Genomic DNA, 21,893 nt, shown 5'->3' with positions numbered 1-21,893 from the left:
ACACAATCTTAGAGCCATCCACATTTCCACTAGGGGAAAAAAAAGCCTACTTAGTTGTACGGAAAAAAAATATATATATATAGGTTGTTAAGGTTGTTAAGTTATATAAGTGTAAGTTATTAGTACAAAAAATGGTAAAATAGAGTCGTCATTTGTTACACCTCCTCGATTAGATGTCTCCTTTTAGTTGTGCTTTAAGTTTAGGCTGGGAATCACTTCGGAGATTCCCGTAGACTTGCGTTCTGTCCAAATCAGAGTATACATCGGTGAATCTTGAGGCGGTCGTACCTCCTAGGCTCATATTTTTTAACAATTTTAACAGTCATTTTTAATGTAAAATAAAGTCTTCGTAGGTTACATTTACACCTCCTCAATTAGATGCCTCCTTTTGGTTATGCTTTAAGTTTAAACTGGGAGTCACTACAGAGATATGTTATATAATTCAAATTCAGCTAACATAGGAAATCTAAGACCCCACACTTACATGATAGTATAGACTTACAATGAGCAATAAAATATAGTCTTCATCTGTTATTCTTAAACCCCTTCCATTAGGTGTCTCCTTTTAATTAAGCTTTAATTTTGGGCTGGGAAACACTGCGAAGTTCGATTTAATAATACAGATTGAGCTTACTTAGAAGACCTTAGACCCCAGATTAATTTCTTAACTAGTTATATTGCCTATGTGGCTACAGAAAAACGAAAAAGGAGGAAAATAATTTCAACCACTGTTTCTCCTTTCCGTTCCCCAGACTGCTTAAGAGGGTCTCATATCGAGGCTTGTTGCTTCTTGTTGTTCCCGTTGACTTATGTTCTGTCCAGTTGGCCTTTGGCTTAGAAAGTGCAGTTGTAGTCTTTCCCTCAGAGTATACATCGGTGAGTCTTGAAGCAGTTGTACCTCCTGGGCTCCAATATCAGTACGTTTTTTTCCCCCAAGAAGCTCCTTTAAATCGATTACTTTCACAGCAGATCCATATATCTTTTGATTGGTTCTTGTGTGCTGTTGCTTTGGAGTGGCTGTATGTCTTTTTAGGAAGGGTGTCCTTATCTGGGCTGCAAAGCTCTGACATCCCCTTTTCCTACTCCATAGTTTCAAATTTCTCTTCTGCTGGTAGTTTTCCACCTTGTTTAGAGCTATCATCAGCCACTGTTATTGATTCATCGTTCCTGTTGGAAACTTCTTCTTTGCCATCTTTGATCTTGATCTCCTTGAGCATATTTTTAAGCAAGCCATCTGTAAATGCTTTCAGATCTTGAGTTTGTTTCTCTATTAGATGAGCCAATCTTTTTAGCATAGACATGTTTTAGGCTTGAAAATCTGTTAATCTTGGGCAGTTTTGCAAGTAGCCAGTAAAGGTCCTACAGAGTCCTAACGAAAGCAACAGTTTGTTTTGATCCCCGACATGCCAAGTGATGTATTGAAGTCAGTAAAGCAATGTCTCATAGTGGAACAGAATTCTCACGGGATCCTCCCACCCACGGCTCTTATCTCTTATCTCCGAAAACCAAAACAAATGCAGTAAGAGCTATTACTAATTAGTTTGAGTTGATTTAAGTCCTTCTTCTGCTTAGGAGAGAGAATTAGCCTGCCTCATATCGAGGTGGCTTCAAGCAGAACCAAAAACGAGGGAAGAAGGAGAAACGGAGAAATACTTGCGTCTCTGTGCATTGATTGGTGTCTTGATATCTTGGAATTTAGCAGATGTCCTCCCCTCAGTTCACAGCATTTGTTTGCAGTAAATCGTAGTAGAGGGTCAAAGTAGATTTGTTTGTAGGCTCGATCTGATGTCTGCCAGTTGTTCTCACTCCGGAGTTGTGGTGAGTCGAAAATCTTGCAGGAAAATATCCAATTAGCTTTTGTAGATTAAAATAAAGAGCTTTGCAGATTACAGAGTTGAAGAGAGAGAAAAAAGTTTTAAAATGGTGTGCGGCACTTGCTGGACCCTGTGCACACTGAGCTTGTGTTCCATGGGATATTAATTTCCCTGCAGAACAGAGAGGCCCCAGAGATTCACAAGGAATTCCTGGGTAGATAGTGGGTGGGTTAGCGTACCCAAAACCCGATTCTGTCAATCACAGCAGCGATTGACCCTCAGTGGAACAGGAGCTCGAAGTCTTCGAGCTATCCAAGTGCCATGTCTCCGCCCATCCTGTCCAACTTCCATCTTAACCAAGATTTGGTCTTACCATCTTTCTGTCCAAAACCGGTCCACCCGAAAGAGATAACTTGGCACACTCTTGATGTACAGCGCTCTCTAAAAGCTTATATTATCAGAACAGAGAGCATTAGAAGGTCTGATTCACTATTTGTATCTATTGCAGCCCCAAACAAGCTGTCCAGCAGGGCTATAGGTAGTTGTCTCAGAGCAGCCATTGCTGAAGCATACTTGGCTCAGAAGTTGATACCGCCAACTGTCATTATGGCTCATTCAGTAAGGAGTACAGCAACGTCAGCAGCCTTGTTTGGCAGAGCATCGATTCACGAAATTTGCAGAGCAGCAACGTGGTCCAGTGCCTCAACATTCATTCGCCATTACAAGATAGATGCATACAGCTCAGCAGAAGCAGTGTTTGGGCGAAGAGTGCTACAAAACATAATCAGTACAGATGACGATGGCCCACTCTAAATACGGACTGCTATGGGAGCTCCCAACAAGATGTCCTCACCCCAGGAGGAGAATGACCATTGCATACATACCGAGAAAGGTCCTTCTCTCCTGGGGTATAAGAGGACATCTTGTTCCCTCCCTTCCATCATCAAGAAGGTCAAGAAAGATACTTAGCCGTAGAGCAACTGGAAATTTAACTCAGAGCAGAGTTTATCTTCATGTCATCATGTGTGTTCCTTTGTTGTTGAATGTTATGTTTCTCTAGTTCATCTTCTGTTAGGAGGTTCCTAGGTTAAAAGTTGTGGTTATGAAGCCTGATATAAGAACGGCTGTGGCAGTGGCCGAATTGAAGGGACAGGGTGAGCGCCACCTAGGGACCGGAAGAAGAACTGTTAAGTTCCTGCCTCCCTTGATCCGACGGTGGAATCTCACCCAACAAGATGTCCTCTTATACCCCAGGAGAGAAGGACCTTTCTCGGTATGTATTCAGTGGTCATTTTTGTGCCACTAGGAGTTTGGCTACCATTAATAACAATAATTTGATAAAAATTTATGGTCTAAAATGCCCATTATAATTACTTAAGGTTGTGCGAGAATAATTACCTGTTATTTTATTGATATGATACCTGATTAATGTCCAAATTATTACATTTTGACACATTCCCACCAGGTATGACAATAGCAATCATCTTTGCTTTATTTCTTATAAGAAGACAATGGACATCTTCTAGTAATGTGATGTAATATGTAGGTACCATCTATGTATACTTTAAGTATAAACTCTCTTGTGTTAAGGAGGTAAAGCCCACATAGAAAGCTGCATCCTACCATATGCCAGTGAATCAAAATATCCTTTCCATTTAAATATGCACCCTGTAAATTTTGCCCATGTTTGTTCTTTTAAAATTTTACTTAGATGTATAGGTCTGTTGTACAAATCTAACAAATAAATAAATTAAATCCATCAATAAAATGTCCTCAGATCCTGTTGGATTTGTTAGTATATTTTCAGTTCATTGGCCTGCTTAAGGAAACAACTCATACTTGGTGATATTGATTCCAAGGAATCAGTTGGTTTCCTAACTTTAATTCCAAGAGTTATTTTGGTAAAATTATTCAATTTTTTTGTGATATAATTTTGTGTACCTTTGCCGGCATATAAGACGACTGGGCGTATAAGACGACCTCTCGACATTTCCACTCAAAATATAGTTTGTTACATTACATTACAGTACTATGGGCAGCTATGTCTATCCCAACTGAAGTGCGCCTGGCGTATAGGACGACCCCCCCCACTTGGAGGCATGTTTTTCAGGGGGAAAAAGTAGTCTTATACGCTAGCAAATACTGTATGTCTGTTATTTCCACCACAAATTTGAAAAGACTCTTAAAAACATCAATGGGATAAATGGCTCAGAGTTTGAACTGAAGCTAGACATGTTGGAAGATTGTCTGCCATTTGTCAGATAAAGTTAACTACAGAAATAGGTAGCTGATTATTTCTTAGGACGTTTCCCCTAGAATCATAGAATAATAGAGTTGGAAGTAACCTCCTGGGTCATCTAGTCCAACCGCCTGTACCTTGCAGGACACTCACAACCCTATCGCTCATTCACTGTACCCTGCCACCCTATTGAACCTTCACAGAATTAGCCTGTCAGATGGCTATCCAGCCACTATTTAAAAATGTCCAAAGATGGAGAACTCATCACCTCTCGAGGAAGCCTGTTCCACTGAGAAACTGCTCTAACAGGAGCTTCTTCCGGATGTTTAGACAGAATTTCTTTTGAATTAATTTCATCCCTTAAGTTCTTTGTATGGATTGCATTAGTTCTTTGTATGGGTTGTACTTAATATATTGCTTTTCTGTATTCATCTACTGATTACAGGCATTACCTTCCAAATACATAACTATAGTTTTCAGCTGGAAAGCTTTATAGCATAATTGTGTTTTTGGGTCTCCGTATTAGGTGGGTCTCCTTATGGGTTAAACTTGTGAGCCTGGGCTTTTTTCCTTCTTAATTTATATGTATTTGCCTTTGTTTAATAGTTGTAGATGGTACAAAAATTGGTAGAGATTGAAAAAGAAAAGATATTCTTGGGAGCATCAACATATTCACTGCCTTAATTCTGAAGCCAGGACAGGTTTATTGTTCCCTATTCAGGCAAATCTTTTACATTTATAAACAGCTAATAATTATTCCTTACTAAATTATTCTTATTTGTGGATATGTAGCGTTTCCATTTTTCCATTACTAATTTGTATGGAAATTTGGAAAGATTCCCTCTTTCTTGTATATTAAGATTAGTGGTAAGAATTTCAAATTTCATATGCTGTATATACTCTCATTTATCCGACCCGCATATAAGCCAAGGCACCTAATTTTACCACAAAATCTGGGCAAACTTATTGACTTGCATATAAGCTGACGGTGGAAAATGCAGCAGCTACTGATACATTAACATTAATTGAGGCATCAGTAGGTGAAATGTTTTTGAATATTTATTTCAAAGAAAAACAGTAAACTAGCTCTGTAAGTGCAAAAGAGGGCCAGCAAACTAGAGCAGAACAACAGTACCCAAAGTTGGCAACCTACTACAACAAGTACAACAGCTGCCAAACTGGGAGAATGGACAAATCTAACTACAAATACATTGCCCCCCCAGAACAAAACACTGAAATAAAGAACTGTAAAACTCAACACTGAAAGAAATAACTGTTAAAATCAACTTTTAAAAGAAACACAACCCCAAGAAAAGGCAAACAATGCTGCCCCTCAGATAAAAGAAGAAAGAAACATTAGGAGAAAGAAACAGTAAATCCCCAAGAGGATTAGTCATATATTGTATCAATATTGCTCTTTTGTTCATTATACCTTATACCAATAGTATGTGGTATAACGTGTTGGGGACACTACACCCATACAAACAATATCTCTCCTGAGGAGGGATCTTCAAAAATCTACCTCGATTGAAATTTGAGGGAAAGATGTTTAAGCGAGCTAATAGAAATGCTCTTCTGAATGGGTGTGGCTCCAAAATTTGAAGATACAAGGGCATGGTTTTGTATGTTAAAGTAGCCAGATATGATAGGACTTGTAGCTGTGATGCAGGCTTGTGTTGCTACAGCTGGAAGAAACTTTGGCCATTTTTAAACTTTGATTTCACAAACTGCTTTCTTCTACTTTCCATCCCGTCATTGCACTTCTGAATTGCTGTGATGTGTTGTTTACAATGTCCATGGTGCTTCCTACAATACTGCTCCCCCCCCCCCAACCCCATTATTTCCTTCTGTTTTCTGCAAACTTGTCTTTGGAACACTCTTAAGTTGGGCGCTATAGCGCTAAACCAATATGGCTCTTAGGTGCTATAACTGCACCACTGAGATGCATTGATTCTATTGACTTAACAAAGTAAAGGCATCTCAATGATTCTTTTATAGCACTGAAGTGATATATTGGTTTAGTGCTACAGCACTCAACTTTAGACCATTAAAAAATCAGAGTAAGATCGAGTGGTGAAAAGGGGGTGGGAAGTGGCTCTTTGAAATGACCATAGTGCTTCAGAGACGGCTCATTAACAGAAAATAGTTGGCTATATGAAATCCCTATATCGCTTTACTTGAAATCAGGCCAACAACAGATAACAGTTGATTCAGAACAGTAAGGTGAAATTCTTCTTTATATGATAAACAAGTAGACAAGAGCCCACTATGGCTTTGCTCACTTGCTCAGGCAACTTACATTGCTGCTAACTCTGTCTATATAGAATCATAGAATCATAGAACCATAGAGTTGGAAGGGGCCATGCAGGCCATCTAGTCCAACCCCCTGCTCAATGCAGGATCAGCCCTAAGCATCCTAAAGGATCCAAGAAAAATGTGTATCCAACCTTTGCTTGAAGACTGAACTACTCTGACTGTGAAAATTTTTTTCCTGATATCTAGCCTATATTGTTGTACTTGTAGTTTAAACCCATTACTGCGTGTCCTCTCCTCTGCAGCCAACGGAAACAGCATCCTGCCCTCCTCCAAGTGACAACCTTTCAAATACTTAAAGAGGGCTATCATGTCCCCTCTCAACCTCCTTTTCTCCAGGCTGAACATTCCCAAGTCCCTCAACCTATCTTCATAGGGCTTGGTCCCTTGGGCCCAGATCATCTTCGTTGCTCTCCTCTGTACCCTTTCAATTTTATCTATGTCCTTCTTGAAGTGAGGCCTCCAGAACTGCACACAGCACTCCAGGTGTGGAGTAGCAATATGTTAATTGCTTTCATTTATCTTTGCCCGGAATATAGTCCCACTTCAACAGTGCTTTGGGGACTACAGAAAAAGTACAGAAAAACTCTTGCCTCTAAACTCTGGGAATGCACTTTATGGGGATTTACATGAATAATTGCTAATTCTCTTGTTGACAATATTTAATATAGGAGCAAGCGGCAATCTTAATTTTACATTAAATGATAGCTATGTGTGAAAATTAAATTTAGAATAGTAGCGACATCTAATTTCTGGTTTACCCATAAATAGCAGTACTTGCCATGAGAATGAGGAGTGTAATGGAAATGGTAGCTTTTTGTTTTCCTTTGAAAATATATATTAAACTAGCAAGAAAGCCCATTGCAACCAGGAATGCAATGGGCGCTAGGACCCAGGGGACACCAGGAGGTGCTTTTTTTTTCTGCTGCGTGGAGCTGTGAAAGGCTCCTACAGGGTTTTTTTTTTTCTGCTGCTTGGAGCTGGGAAAGGCTCCTTCAGGGTTTTGTTTTCTGCTGCTTGGATCTGCGAAAGGCTCCTACAGGGTTTTTTTTTCTGCTGCTTGGAGCTGTGAAAGGCTCCTGCAGGGTTTTTTTTTTCTGCTAGCTCTCGTGGGCGTGCCGGCTTGGAGCTCCTACAGGGGTTTTTTTTCCTGCTGCTTGGAGCTGGGAAAGGCTCCTTCAGGGTTTTGTTTTCTGCTGCTTGGAGCTGTGAAAGGCTCCTACAGGGTTTTTTTTTCTGCTGCTTGGAGCTGTGAAAGGCTCCTGCAGGGTTTTTTTTTTCTGCTAGCTCTCGTGGGCTTGGAGCTCCTACAGGGGTTTTTTTTCCTGCTGCTTGGAGCTGGGAAAGGCTCCTTCAGGGTTTTGTTTTCTGCTGCTTGGAGCTGTGAAAGGCTCCTACAGGGTTTTTTTTCCTGCTGCTTGGAGCTGTGAAAGGCTCCTACAGGGTTTTTTTTTTCTGCTGCTTGGATCTGCGAAAGGCTCCTACAGGGTTTTTTTTTCTGCTGCTTGGAGCTGTGAAAGGCTCCTGCAGGGTTTTTTTTTTCTGCTAGCTCTCGTGGGCGTGCCGGCTTGGAGCTCCTACAGGGGTTTTTTTTTCTGCTGCTTGGAGCTGGGAAAGGCTCCTACAGGGTTAATTTTTTTCTGCTGCCTCTCGTCGGCGCGGCGGCTTGGAGCTCCTACAGGGGTTTTTTTTTCTGCTGCCTCTCGTCGCGCTAGCGGCGAAAGGCTCCTCCGGGGGTGTTTCTTTTTTTTCTGCAGCTTCTCGGCGGCTGGAGTCTTGTGTTCTGTTTGCGGCGGGGGCTTCCTTGGGGCCGGCCTGACACGGTGAGAGACGCTTCGCGCCTCTCACCGCGTCAGGCCGGGAGCAACTGCGAGCCGCGCTGAGCGCGGCTCGCAGTTGCTGGGGCTGGGAATCGGAGGGACCAATCGGCAGGCGCTTCGCGCCTGCCGTTTGGTCCCTCCGGTTGTCTGTCATGAGGAAGGGTCCAATCCGGACCCTTCCTCATCCCGGACACATCCCGCCCCAGAACCCCTTACTGTTTTATTTAGTCCGTGGCGCCCACGGCGCCACGGGCGGTGTACAGATTTTACCAGCGTTCTTTAAATTTTCAAATGTAATATATTTTGAATTTTTAATCTCCTTCTACAGATTAAGTTAAATAGAAAATAAACAAGCTTGATATACTTTTCTAAAGAACAAAAATGCAAGGAAAAGAAAGGAAACATTTTTTTTAAGTTTATGACTATTCTGGTTTACTTTTTGTAGGCTTGCAAACAGCTATATGATAGAAATACTTCAGACTGTTGGGAGTACAAACTGACTTTATCTATAGAGATGCTACACAATATTTGGGTTAGCAGTCTGACAAAAGCTACACGTTGTACTCGAAATCAAGATTTTATAGGTAATCAAAGGAAGAACATATTAATTCATTGTTAGAGGCTTTTAAAGGCTCATGTCAATAGCAAAGAGAAGAGATGAAATACTCTGGTGGCAGTTTTACACAGTCCAATTAGAGTGGCAGAGACATATAATTGAAAAGCACTCAAGAAGCACTAGAAAATCATTCACCCTGCAGATGCAGGCCTCACTGCCAGTCTCCAAAGTGGTATGAGTAATAAACTGTTGGCAGGGCTTGATATTAACTAGTTTTGTTATCTTTTAGGATTCTGAACAGTGATGATCTCTGAGGGTAATATTCATTTCATACATCTAAAGTATATAGTAAACATGGATATGAATTCCAGAGTAATTTTCTTGCTGTGATTTTGAAAACAAGTGCCCAGCAGTAGGAAAGCTAAGGTAAATTATTGTTGAAAATTTTCTTTTCAAAGTTCCATTTTAGAAATTAGTATTCAAATTTGATCACAGTTTCTCCTTTCCCAAAGAGAAAGGATTATTAAGGGAAAGCAAGTTGCTCAAATATTTCAGTTTAATTCAGATATCACACCAAACCATAGTTAAGAAAGGTTTGATGCAATTCCCAAATTGTGAGAATAGTGCTCAGGATTGCATTGTTAATCTTCCAAACCAACTAGGAAAACCACAGTTTAGCATTCTGCTGTTTATGGCATTGGGAGATGGGGAGCCTAGAATGTTCCTGTGCAGGGTTTGTGCCATCCAGTTTTCCTTTGTGGTTGAGGCAGTATACTGTGCACACACATCATTCTGATAACCCCTGGGAGGAACCCCAGTTCTACCATAACTGCCACCACTTCTACAGCCTACAGTGTCCAGGTCTCCTGCAGTTACTAGGGCATTTTCACAGACATTGTGGTCAAGTTACTAAGCAGTTTGCAAGATGCATGGATCTTTGCCTGAACCGGCTCCTGGCCACCAGGCCAGAAGGCTGGCTCCTGGGTGAATATGTCTGCCTTGAATCTGGCTCTCTTACAACTCCCCTGGCTTTTCCCCCAGGTGACTCGATATCTCCTGATGCTATGTCTGATGAGATCATATCCTAAAGATGCCCCCCCCCCCCAGACCATGCAACCTACAAACTGTGTGCTGCCAAACACGCATGGCTATCCAGTGGGCATTTAGGCAGCTCAGTTTGTGATTCCACTGTTTCCACCACACAGTGGGATGTCATGCAATGCAGCCCCTGGTGGTGGTAAGGTTTTCTACAATGTGCAGAATGCTCTACAACATGGCCTTACACTAGCACCTCTCACCACCTCCTCTGATGACCAAGATTGAGGGCCCTTCGGCTGGAGGGGGGAACCCATACTGTCACCACAGGTTTGTGCACACCAGGACCTCAGGGACCATCTACTGAGGGTGTGTGGTGACACGTTTGGCAGCACTGACACCCTGAAAGAAATGACCACAGCTTTTGGGCCTTTCCCTGACTAAGGGAGAGGGATCAGCCTGCCGGGATGCAGTGGCAAATGCTGAATTAACACCTGGAGACTAAGCACATGGAGGGATCTGTGATTGGTTGCCATGGAAGTGGTTCTCCCTGCAGATTCAGCACCACTGGGCAATGACAGAATTTGTGCGATAATCTGCCAGTGTTCCTCCAGGACAGCTTCTGGCAGTCTCGCTGTCTTAATGGATACATCCAGCATTAGGGGGGCAGAGTGGCCCTGGAGTCTGAGTCATCCACAGCTTCTCTGACATGTTTTCATCACCTTGTGTCTCAAAAAAAGTTCTTGAGTCACCACCATGAGACTTGCCACATATGCAAGGGAAGGAAATCCTCATCATGTTGAGGCTCTCTGCACCCAGCTTTGACACAAAGGTGACCCATTCATGTCTGCAGATGGGTGACCAGGAGTTTCTGTGGGATGCAGTGCTATTTTTGACAGTGCAAATTTGTGTCTGTTCTGGGGCTGTGTTCCCTGGCTGAAACTGCTTAGGGAGCTGACTGACTTCTGTGGAACCCCCTGGAAAACCCATATTTTGACTGGTGCGAGGGTTGGAATGATTGAGCTGCCAGCACCACTGTGACACTGCGGCACTACACCACCTGTGGTTGCCAACAGTGTAAGTCTCCCTTATAGCTTTGTGTCTCCCATTTATGCTGGCTTGGGAATCAGTCAGCTCCTTATCCTCACCTCCCCCCACCCATGTATTGTTCTAGCTACCATGCTTTTGGTCACATATCTGTAAACCGCTCCTGCGGAGTGGTAAAAATATATCAGTAAGGGCTAGGTGGGAGGAGAAAGGAGTGGGACAAGCCTTTGCAGCTCCCGATTGGCCCCTCCGAGTGTCACTCCGGGACCAAGCTTCCCATTGGCCACTTGGCCTGTCCTGGACTCTGAGGTAAGGGAGCTGGGGGAAGAGGCTTCACTCCCGGGAAAGGAGCAGGGCCGCCACATCGAAGACTCAGCAGCTCTGCTCTTTCCCGGCTGTGAGCCAGGGACCTTGGACAGGGACGGGGGTGGCGGGAAGGCTTCGATGTGGCCAGAAGAGCATGCCCGCCACGTCAGAGATGTGGCAGCCCTTCTCTTTTCGCCGCGCCAAAGCCAGGACCTTGGGGGGGGGGAGAAGGCATCGGCCCGGTGAGAAGATTTGGCTGACGTGTCAGGCCTGCTCCTTTCGCTGTGCTGAAGCCAGGGGAGGGGGAGGGGCAGAAAGGCTTTGCCATGCCAAAACAGCAGGCCCGCGCGTCAGAGATGCGCCAGGCCTGCTCCTCTCACTGCGCCGAAGTCAGGACATCGGAGGGAGGGGGTTGAGGAGAGTGGGTGGCAGGGATGCTGCGTCGGGGGCCCCCGCAAGGAGCCCTGTGAGCCCCCCCGCCCCACCAGCGCCCATGCTAGAAAATTTAAAAATACAATGGGCTTTACCCCTAGTTATTATGACTAATACAGAGTATGATTTGGCATGGTATAGACTGAGGCTTTCACTCTTTATTAGACGCATCCCTTTAGTGAAAATACAAAACAGTGACACCAAAATTGCTATTTTATCTCTTCAAAGTTCATCAGATTCCTTTGTCTTAAAAGGCTGAATCGCTGTTAGATGTCTATATAAGAACAGACAGGACTAATGATGATCTTTAGGGTTGTACTTCATATAAAAGTTTTTGCAAGAATACCAATTAATGTTCGTTTTTTAAAAATTAAATGTATAAAAAGAAAAGCATTCTTACATGATTATTTTCTTTCTACAAATCTAATTAAAAAGCATAATTCAAAGTATGTTCATTCAAAGATAACCGTGTTTTTTAAACACTTTACTCTTTAGTAAAGTGACTTTGTAACTTCAGCTCGTTGACAAATATGTGATGAAAAGCAGTTGAATGTATAAACCAGTTCTATTTAAAAGCTTTGTGCTTAGGTAATATGCAAGTTTTATCTGGAGTGAATGTTTTATGGATCATTGATAGAAGGTGCATGAATTAGCCTTTTGTTGCTTTTTTGAGATTGATCTCTCAAATCCTGTAGGCCTCACAATCCATGATTAAACCTATTTTAATATTAGATACATGAATGGCTAAGTAGGAAACATGTCTCACAGTGTCTCATTCTTATATATTTACAGGTTCAGCAAGTACAAACTGTACAACAGGTACAGCATGTATATCCAGCCCAGGTGCAGTATGTGGAGGGAAGTGACACAGTCTACACAAATGGAGCTATGTAAGTTAGTTTTCATTGACATTTATTTTACAATAATATGTATGGTTACACATAGTTCTTTAAGAAATATTTTACAAGGTTATTAAACTTATATGCTTTAACATTTGAAATAATTCTTAAGAAATATAGGTATTAAATTGATTTATTTGAAATATTATTTTCTATCTGGGCTGTCATAATTTTGAGATTTTAATTTTAGTTTTTGTGCTCTTAAATTATTAACTGCGAAGGAGCCTTAATTGTATGTAGGTTCTGGACTGTTTCTTGATCTTTCTCTTTTGTTACTATAATCTCAACTGAAAGGTTTCTAAAGTTCTTAAGTTTGTATTGCATATCGCTTGAGAGAGCAGGATTTGTTTATTGTTCGTGAGATCTCGTATATGATATATAGATACATGTTGAAGCTTATTTTGTTCACCCCTTTCTCACTAGTCTTCTGTAATAAATGTTATTCTGTGTATTCTGATGCTTCCTCGTCCTTTAATTCCCTGAAACATGTCATGATATGGACTTGATGGAGTTTTACTATCCAGTGGAGATGCTCCCAGTTGGGAGTCGTTGTGCATGCAAATGTGCTGCGACTTTTTGTTCTGAAAGTTTAAACTGCCCCACATCCAACACAATCTTTCCATTTTTTTGGACAGGAGTGATTGTTTTTTATGGCTCCTGGTTTCTGAACTCCATTCTGTTAAACTAATACATATGTTATTCTGCTTATTGTATAGCCCCAGGGTTGTGCTGTTACCTTGTTTCTCAGGTCTATTTCATAGCTTTCAACATTGTTTCTACATGGGGAAAAACACTTCTTTGTAGGAAAAAGAATTCTATCAGCATGTTGCCTGTGATATTCAGCCATGTGTACATGAATGCATGTGCATGCAGATAAAAACATGTGCATGATGTTGTTATACTGAATGGTTTACATGAGGACTGCATGCTTTTTCCTGCATATAATCTCCTTAATTTCCTTTCTTTTCTCCTGTGAATCTCTGTTACTATTGACTTCTGATAGTAGCTATGGACATTTTGTATTTGGCTTGGATCTTGAGGAGATGGCAGGTGTTTACTATTCACCTTCTCTGGGAGAAGACCATGATTTTATAATGTTGCTGGTTCTTGGGCATTTTTTTCCTTTTAAGTAGAGAATATTTGTGTATAACAGCTAGCATAAATGAAGCAATGTCATGTAAAATGTAAGCTTAACTATTCTGATGATGTGGACTTGAATCCAGAGAACCGTAAGGGGAATTACATTAATGTAATAGATCTTAGCTGTGTTCCCCTTAAGGCAAAAAATTTCAACTGCTATTGTAGCTATGAGAATTTGGTAACAGGCAGCAGGTGTATTCTAGTCAACTTCTATAGCACAAATCTATAAGAAGGTTGAGCTGTGAGATCCTAGCTGAGACACTCAAAATACTTATTCATGATTTGGCGCTCACTTATGTAATCTCCAAAGCTCATAGAAAGAAAGAAATGTAGACTTTGTATAGCTGTAATTACAACCATTTTGAATGGAGATGTCAGATTATTGCTTCAGTTTGTAGCTTGGAGCTAAGACCAGAATTACATGTAGTCATTGCATATATCATATCATTGTTGTTTCTCCTGACATTCTTCTGGCTGCTGTTGTTCATTCCTTAACTCTGCTGTTTTCTAAGGAAGGTACAAGATGTTATGAAAAATGTAGGCCTGTTGCCAAAAATGGAAGTCATATGTCAAGTCATCTCTCTCCTCTTCCATAACATGTTGTATACTTACACTGTGTTTAGATGTCATTACACTGTGAGCCCCTGTTTCACCACATTGGATGATTCTTATGTGGGAGGGGAAAGCACAGCACAAGGTCAGTGTCACATGTTACTTTTTTCCCTTTTTCTTTTCCTTTCCTTTTTTTTGGCATTTTTTTTCACTTTCCTGTACCTTTTCTGTTTGGGATAATTTTCTTCCAATTTGGGGGGGCGTAACAGCCACAAATAATTCGCTGGATCTAAAGGTGCCCTTCCCACTACATAATGTCTCTTTCTATGTGTAGAGGACATATTCTGAGCACAGAAGGGTACATTTTTATCTGACTTGATGGTTTCAATCTAAGCCTCTGATGGTAAAAAATGACCACAACTCCAAACACACCGGGGAGATTTCCTTTTCAGAGCTGGTAGTAGAAAAACCTGTCATACTTTGGAGCTAAATCTGAACCACAGTTTTAGTGGCTTTGCGGTGCAGGACAAATTTATATTTAAAACTGGAAAAGCTTTCAGAAGTGGACAAAATTTAATTTACTTTGATAGATCTTAATTATAAGCATTTTTCTTCATTTTAAAGAAAGAACATTTGTATTTTTGCTATAATGTTAGCTTTAAGCATGTTGTACTTTATTTTAGAAGATAATGCATATAAAAAGAAATATACATAATACATATTGTAAAGTTTTGTTTCACGTGATTTGTTTGAATAGTTAAAAACAAAAATCTCAATAATAGCTATTTGAATCAAGGTTCTTCTCTGGCTTCACATTTTGGTAGCAATTAGACAGCCTGTGAGGAAATAAAGGTGAACAGAGAAAAAAAATGCACGGAAAAGCTTTTTATTTCTGGAATAAAATCTTTCAATAGTATAGTTCTAAAATGGAAAAGTAACTTATGAACAGAAAGATCAGTTGTGCGTGCAGGTAAATGCATCCTACTGAATGAGTAGATGAAAGAAGATTCAGGGTCGCATTCAGCTCAGGTACATGCTCAGGCAAGATGAGATGGCAGGAGTACTAATTTATAAAAGGCAATGGATCATTGTCTTGACATTTACATAGAATCTTATAGAGTCGGCTGGGAATAAATGTGTGGGTGTGTGCCATGTGCCTGCTACCCTTGAAACTTCAGAAAATATAGATGATTTACCCTTTAATTGCCATATTGTTTAGTTGGAATTACTATTCCTAGCTTTTATTTGCTTCAAGAAGAATGGTCAGTAAGATGATTTTCATGGGAATAACAGTGTTAAGTCAATTTCAGAAAAGTTTTGTAGCACCTTAATGACAAACAAATTTGGAGTGAGTTAGAATGGTATAATTGTTTATAATTATTATTGTGACATAAGCTTTGATGGACTACAGCACACCTTATGTGGGGCATCTAATAAAATCAGCATTAGTCCTTGAAAGCTCAGGTCAGAATTTTTTTATGGAAGATCCTGAGCAAGAGGGGGGGGTAGTTTTTTACAAGGTTGTGTACTGCTGTTCTGCCCCCCTCCCATATGATTTCATTGGGATAGTAGAATCTTGAGAGTACTTTTTTATCCTCTGGAACAGAAGGCATAATTTTGAATATCATTTTTTGGCTTCCCTGATTTGTTGGAGACAGGAAGTTGCTTCCATTATATGTTCCCCACAAGGTAGAACCCTTATTCTCACCATTCTTTTCTTGCCTCTGTTTTGAGAGCAGGGAAGTAAAATAGGTGCATTTTGTTTTTATCCCTACTTTATAACTTTCTCCATTTGTATTTGAATTATTTGTGTTGTGTTTCATTAGTCTCTTCTCTTCCTAATTAAAAAAAAACCTCTTCCTCTATGTGTTCTTTTACTTCACCCTTTACTTCACCCCCCCCCCGGCCCTTTACAACACACTTCGGGTGTCATTGTCTCCCATCACTCCCAGATGGGACTATCTCGTTGCAGAGAAACAAGCTCAGGGTTCCCATTGATTTGTCATTGTCACGAGTTAAAATTTCCATGAAAAAAAATGTTCCTTATGTTCATTGTTGTGGCGTGTCTGTATCTTATTTTGAAGGGATGTTTAAACATTACCATAGCGATCAGAGAGCGGTAGGGCAGTGGTTGAGAGTAGAGGAGTAAACTACCCCCCCCCCCCGGGCCTCAGTAAAAGGCATTGAGTGGTCCCCAGTGATAAAAAGGTTGGGGACTACTGGTTTAAGGCAATCGATTAATTGGAAAACGCTGGAGGGCATCAGCCCAGGGGTCAGACATGACTCGGTGCTTGCACAGGGGATACCTTTACCTTTTAAAGATCCCTACTGAGAAATCTTATAAAGAGGAGGTAAGTAAGGCATTAAAGATATTTTGTCATTTAAAATTTGTGCCTTGCAAGTGTGCTAGGTTTTTAGTATTTTGTTTAAATAAGGGAGGGCCTTTGCAGTTTCTTCTAGGTTCCTCTTGAGGAACATTAGAAGTTTGTATTCATTCCCATTAATTGATGCACCAGTTGGAGTTCTCCACAGATAAGAAAGTAGAACAAAGATTACACTATAACTGTCAGGCTACAGTGCAAGCAGGCAGTTTCACTACTTGGTGTTCGATGACCGACAGCTTCAGTTCAACTTCAACTATGCCTTTTGGTCTGTCTAATGGCTCATGTGTGTTCTTAAAGCTAATTGTGACTCTAGTGCTCAGTTTGCAACACAAGGGAGTTCATATTCACTGTTATTTGGCAGCCAGTTTATCAGATTTCCCTCACTGCAGGATTATAGATTCCTAATAAAAACAGAAAAGAGAAATCTATTTTCATTTCAAATAGTAGTGTGGATCAATACAGTCAGGAGAAAATTCTTCCTATCATCAGACAGGATCTAGAAGGTAACATCAGCCACATGCTCCAACAGGCCTGGTGTTTCTTGCCCAATGACCCATTATTATATCAACAGAAACTGTTCCATGTACCAGAGCACAGTTCAGTGTTGTTCAGTGTACACCCCTACCATTCCAGGCTCTGATAACCCATTGGCCAGAGGATATATTATATAAAAGCATAGAGTTGGAAGGGACATCCAGGGTCAACTAGTCCAACCCCCTGCAGAATGCAGTAAATTAACAATTACCTTTCCCCTATCCTCATCATCTCTAAGATGCTCAGATAGGAGAGGGCAAATTGATCTGTTCTCCTCATGGTCTCACACCGGTTTCTCAATGCTGGTGGAGCTGGCTTTTTGTGAACTGTTTCTATTTCACATATAATGCAGACATGTGGACCTCTCCTCCATCCAGAACCAGAATGGTTACATCTCATGATCTGGCAATTGGGCGGCAAATCCTATTCCAGCGAGGTTTTCAGAGGAATTTGCCAAAGAGATATTAGCTTCAAGAAAGTTTTCCACCTCCAGGACATAGACTCCACTTAGGCAGTTTTCTTTTGTCAAAGTGGAAAAAGAAAAGTCATAGGTTCCTTTTCCTTCAGCTCTTTCTTCAGGGCTAGCTCAAATTCTTCATCCAAATATTCTGTGCACAGGCATCAGCATTAGCCGCTGTTCTTGGCCGCAGAGATGGGATTCCAGTATTTAAATACCTGCACATGAAGTGCTTTCTTCTGTATTGTAATAAAGCTTCATTTTCCATTTGGCTGTTTACAAGCCCTCATGAGTCCACCCAGTTGAGCCTCTACAGGAAGCCTCCTCAAAGCATCTCAAACTCAAAGTTATATTTGTGGGTGTGATCATTTGAGCATGTAGGGTATCAAAACTCAGTGAATTATCTGTTGTTCTTATGTTGTGCATGCTCAATGAGGGTAAAGTCATGATCACATTGTTGTTGTTGTTATGTGCGAAGTCGTGTCCGACCCATCGCGACCCCATGGACAATGATCCTCCAGGCCTTCCTGTCCTCTATCATTCCCCGGAGTCTATTTAAGTTTGCACCTACTGCTTCAGTGACTCCATCCAGCCACCTCATTCTCTGTCGTCCCCTTCTTCTTTTGCCCTCGATCGCTCCCAGCATTAGGCTCTTCTCCAGGGAGTCCTTCCTTCTCATGAGGTGGCCAAAGTATTTGAGTTTCATCTTCAGGATCTGGCCTTCTAAAGAGCAGTCAGGGTTGATCTCCTCTAGGACTGACCGGTTTGTTCGCCTTGCAGTCCAAGGGACTCGCAAGAGTCTTCTCCAGCACCAGAGTTCAAAAGCCACAATTCTTTGACGCTCGGCCTTCCTTATGGTCCAACTTTCGCAGCCATACATTGCAACTGGGAATACCATAGCCTTGACTAAACGCACTTTTGTTGGCAGCGTGATGTCTCTGCTTTTTAGGATGCTGTCTAGATTTGCCATAGCTTTCCTCCCCAGGAGCAAGCGTCTTTTAATTTCTTTGCTGCAGTCCCCATCTGCAGTGATCTTGGAGCCCAGGAAAATAAAATCTGTCACTATCTCCATTTCTTCCCCATCTATTTGCCAGGAATTGAGAGGGCCGGATGCCATGATCTTTGTTTTCTTGATGTTTCATGATCACATAGTGGTCCCAAATGTCAGTTCATTTTTTTCACAAAAATAAGCCTACCTTCATACAGCCTCCATCCATTTTATTTGTGCAACCTGGATTTATGCAGACCTTATATCTCTCAGAAGAATCTGTCACTTTCATAAGACAGTATTATTTTCTCCTATTGTGTTAGTGAAAATTTCCAAGGCCTTCCTCAGCAACTGTCTTCAGGAGTGTATTGTTAAAGTTATAGTATTTAATCAAGTCTAGAGTCATCTTAACTTTGACATATAGCGTTACACTTATGTCCAGTGGCTTCTTCTTCTTCTTTTTTTTTTTGCATGTGTGTAACATCTCAAATAAATATGATATTCCTCTCAAGGGATGTGGCCTCTAGAAGGCATAAGGCATGTTATTAATTACTGTATGTTTTAATGAAGACTGTTTCATGTATCGTTGACTAGTTTTAATGTAAACCGCCCTGAGCCTTCGGGGAGGGCGGTATATAAATATAAATAAATAAATAAATAAATAAATAAATAAATAAATAAATAAATAAATAAATAACCATTCATTATTGGAGGAGTGCAGCAGCCTCTGACACCAGTGCACCACTAGAAGATACCTATTGGATGGCAGTATAGGCTTCCATATCTATATTCACTAGGTATTACAAACTGGTTACCATTACCTTGGCAAATGCAATGCTTTGGTGGCAGGCACTCTAGCAAGTTGGTTAATTCTGCTCTTATTCTCTAGTTGACAGTTGTTTCTGTCTCCTAAGTTGCCACAACTGGAGAACACCCTGATACTCAAAATTATGTCCTCAGTTCCAGATGAGAACAGAACATTGGTTACTCAGTGTGAAAGTCCCTCCTACCTGAAACTTGGAGAGTATCACTATGTCCCACCTCATGTTGAGGGTGGGGACATATTTCACCCTTTTGGAGTTAAAAGTAATTGCTAATTTTCCCTGTGTGTGCATGTTTGTTTCTGGAGTTTTAACTGTTAATTAACATGTTCTGTTGCAATGTTTGTCATCTGCACATTTGTTATTTTATTGTTGTATGTTTAGTATTCTTTTCTTTCATATTTGGGTGTAGAAATTAATGAACTGAGAATGGGTATTCTGCCTTGGTAGATGAATTATTGGAGATGTCTTTCTGCCTCCAATGGTTTGTGAAAGGTAGAATTCAATATTTAAAATGATGCCTTAAGTTCCAGATAGAAGGAACCTCCACAGTGAGTAATAGATGTTACTGTTCTCTTTGTTCTGCATATACACATTTGAATATGTAATGGCAAATGTGTCCAATATACTTTTAGTGCCACAATAAGAATCCCATTCCAAATTTACCTACCTTTCCTATTATAGCAAGGGTTATATATATACTATATTTTCTTTTGCAAGGAATATATTCCTATTCTATTTTAGAATGCTGGAAGATTACTTAACAGATTGCGTCGTGTTCATTCTTTGTGCAGTCCTCCTTGCAGGGTTGCTCCAATTTGAGACTATTAAAATCAATGGCCTTACACCAAAGTAAGTTTACTTAGGATTGCACTCTGAGAATAATACCCCTCTATTGTGTTTGTAAGAGCTTATGAAGGAAAAGAAATGATTATATATGATAAGATAAAAATACCTTATACCCCATATTTGTTTGTAGCAGATGTACCCTCAGCTCCACAAAGGAATAATTGACTCACTTTACCTATAATCAACTGTTTTCCTTTTCTTTTCCTTAAGACGAACAACTACGTATCCTTACACAGAAACTCAGATGTACAGCCAAAACACTGGGGGGAATTACTTTGATACCCAAGGAAGTTCTGCACAGGTGACAACAGTGGTCTCTTCTCATAGTATGGTGGGAACTGGAGGCATTCAGATGGGTGTCACTGGAGGACAACTTATCAGCAGCACTGGAGGTACCTACCTGATTGGCAATTCAATGGAAAATTCAGGCCATTCAGTGACTCATACAACACGAGCCTCCCCAGCTACAGTAAGTAGTTTAGATTGTCATATGCTTTTATACCTAGATGCTTGGTTCTTGTTATGCTTTTCCATCATGCTTGTTTTCAGTGACAGAAATCATGGGTTGCCTAAAGAACTGCAGTCTCTGCACAGCCTCTATTTCAGTGCAAGTTGCACAAGAGCATTTAAATATTATAAGCTACACAGCTCAGTATGTTCCCCCCCCCCCACATAATTTCTACTAGCTGTTCAAAATGCATGAATAGTCACACTATCTTCATCAGCGTTACTCAAGTGTACAAGAATAGACAGCCTTGGAGATTACACCTTTAAGACCACCAAAGATGTATTCAGGGCGTGAGCTTTCATGTGCAGGCACACTTGTCTAAAGAAGTCTCTTCAGACTTCCTTCAGACTTCCTGAAAAGACTTCTTTAGACATGTGTGCCTGCACATGAAAGCTCACACCCTGAATACATCTTTGGTGGTCTTAAAGGTCCCATTGGACTCAAATTTTGTTGTGCTACTTCAGACCAACATGGCAGTCTACTTGAATCAACTTTGGAGATGGTTCTTCTCAAATTATTTCTAAAAAATCTATGTTTCCTAAAAATAGATAAGAGTGAAAAGTAGATGGAATTCCATTATTGCAACTTCTGTACCTAGATTCCTTTCATATCTGAATTTTATGTCTGGTATATTTCTGCATCAGAAAAAGCCACTACTTATTCCACAGATGATAAAACCTTGTTGCAGTTTTAGTGTGTGTAAAACTTATATTTTAAGCAAATGGGGAAAGGAGTATGTCACAGAGATTAGGAACTTGATTAAAACTGTCTAAATAACAATCAGACATTGGAACAGAGGAAGCCAGCTTGTGAGAATTTGGAATTTCCTTGGTTTTCAGTTTCATCATTGCTAAACAGTCTCAATATAAATTGTCCAAGTTAAGACTCTATTATATTGTGGTTTTAAAAAGAAAGAACAGATTGGGGAAACCTATGTTAGTAACATTTGCTCAAAGAAGTAGAGAAAGATTTAAAAGTCTTAACTAATTGTATGGCATTAATGTAAGAAATAAGTACAATGAAGTTTGGAGTGTGGGTGTGTAGGAAATCACTGGGAGTCCTCATAAGGGTAAAATATTAGTATAAATATAATAAAAATGAATCAGGATGCAGAAGATGTGTGGAATTTTCACATGAAAATCTGGATTTCTGCTAAAAATGCTGGGGAGGAACCGTGGCTCAGTGGTAGAACATCTGCT

At 40.6% G+C, this 21,893-nt stretch overlaps 1 protein-coding gene across 10 annotated transcripts in view; it reads left to right on the top strand.

Annotated features, from left to right (window-relative positions):
* The window catches only part of RFX3 (regulatory factor X3), a 214,897-nt gene that overhangs the window by 93,420 nt on the left and 99,584 nt on the right, over positions 1-21,893 (top strand). For all 10 annotated transcript variants that reach the window (XM_077344913.1, XM_077344912.1, XM_077344914.1 and 7 more), the window contains 2 exons: positions 12,355-12,452; positions 20,397-20,655. In XM_077344913.1, the coding sequence (XP_077201028.1) occupies positions 12,355-12,452; positions 20,397-20,655 (357 nt within the window). The remainder of the gene's footprint in view (positions 1-12,354; positions 12,453-20,396; positions 20,656-21,893) is intronic.

The sequence above is a fragment of the Paroedura picta genome, chromosome 7 (genome assembly GCF_049243985.1).
Source record: "Paroedura picta isolate Pp20150507F chromosome 7, Ppicta_v3.0, whole genome shotgun sequence".
Taxonomy (NCBI): Eukaryota; Metazoa; Chordata; class Lepidosauria; order Squamata; family Gekkonidae; genus Paroedura; species Paroedura picta.
This window is presented reverse-complemented; position numbering and strand designations above follow the sequence as displayed.